Raw genomic sequence first — 1,050 nt, forward strand, 5'->3', positions numbered from 1 at the left:
CCGCCTCGGGCACGCTGCACAAACCTGGGGAGCGCCGCCCTCCCCGCCGCTGCCTGCGGCAGTCTTCGGGACCACGCTCCTACTCGGCAGCCTCCTTCCGCGACAGCACGCTGCGGTAGAAGGCGACCGCTTCTCCCCATACCTCCTCGCTCCCGCTCGCTTGCTCTTGCCATGCACGGGAGCGACAACTCATCCTCCTCGTACCCCACTACCCGGGCCAGGACACCGCGCTCCCTGGCCCATGCTGGGCCCATTCGGCCAGTGTGTGATGCACGGTGTCATCCGGCTCCGGGCAGTGGTGGCACCCGGTCGTGGACTTCTTCTTTATCTGGTGCAGGTAATTACCGAAACACCAGTGTCCGGTCATCACCTGCACCAGATGAAATGTCAGCCCGCTCCCCATCCTGCCTGCGAATTTTTTCAGACAGGAACGGACAGCCGTCGTCGTGAGCCGCCCGAATTCCCGCGGTCAGACATCGCGTTCGCCCAACGCTCCAGGGTCCGTACAACCACCCGGGACCACAGGGCAACCAAAACCCTGGCCGTTAGTCCCGCCCTTTCGCGGAGCTCCTTGTCTCTCCAGTAGAGGATACTGCGTTCCTCGGCAAGGAGATCCACGGGGGGGGAACCAACCAGGGTCGTCGCCGCTATATGTGAAATGGAGCGGAACCCCCGAATCGCCCTCACTGCCACCGGCCTCAGCGCCTGGCGCATGAGGCTCTTGCCTTGGGTGGTGGCCAATAGTTGGGGCGGCCATATCGGCGCCCTATAGAGGGCGATCGAGAGAACCATATACCCAACATATAGGCGGCGCGCGTGCCAACCCGGACCCCCCTGGGTCTGCATCAGTCTGGTCAGAGCCAGACCCGCCTTCCTGACTCGGGGGGCCAAGTCCCTAAAACGGGCCCTGAAGTCCCATCAGCCATCCAACGTTAGGCCCATATACTTTATCGTGGGCCCGACGCGGACGCGGACTCCGTCCACCAAGGCCTGGGTCTCCGGCGGCGCCCCACGGCCGCCGCCGTGAAAAAAGACGGCCTCCGTTATTTA

General features: G+C 63.9%; 1 protein-coding gene across 1 annotated transcript; it reads right to left on the reverse strand.

Moving 5' to 3' along the window:
- Positions 1-208: 208 nt before the first annotated feature.
- On the reverse strand, positions 209-792 carry LOC105181349 (uncharacterized). The gene is made up of 2 exons (XM_011138057.1): positions 492-792; positions 209-408 (listed from the first exon to the last, which is right to left on the reverse strand). Exons 1-2 carry the CDS (start codon positions 790-792, stop codon positions 209-211), a joined length of 501 nt encoding a protein of 166 aa, XP_011136359.1.
- Between the last annotated feature and the right edge of the window lie 258 nt (positions 793-1,050).

This window comes from Harpegnathos saltator, unplaced genomic scaffold, assembly GCF_003227715.2.
Source record: "Harpegnathos saltator strain DR-91 unplaced genomic scaffold, Hsal_v8.6 scaffold190, whole genome shotgun sequence".
NCBI classification, from domain to species: Eukaryota; Metazoa; Arthropoda; class Insecta; order Hymenoptera; family Formicidae; genus Harpegnathos; species Harpegnathos saltator.

Bases quoted from the DNA above. Each gene is read 5' to 3' on its own strand.
- LOC105181349 (XM_011138057.1), bottom strand. From the start codon at position 792: ATGGTTCTCTCGATCGCCCTCTATAGGGCGCCGATATGGCCGCCCCAA. The intron at 409-491 runs GTTGGGCGAACG...AAAAATTCGCAG, and splicing joins GGTTGTACGGACCCTGGAGC to GCAGGATGGGGAGCGGGCTG.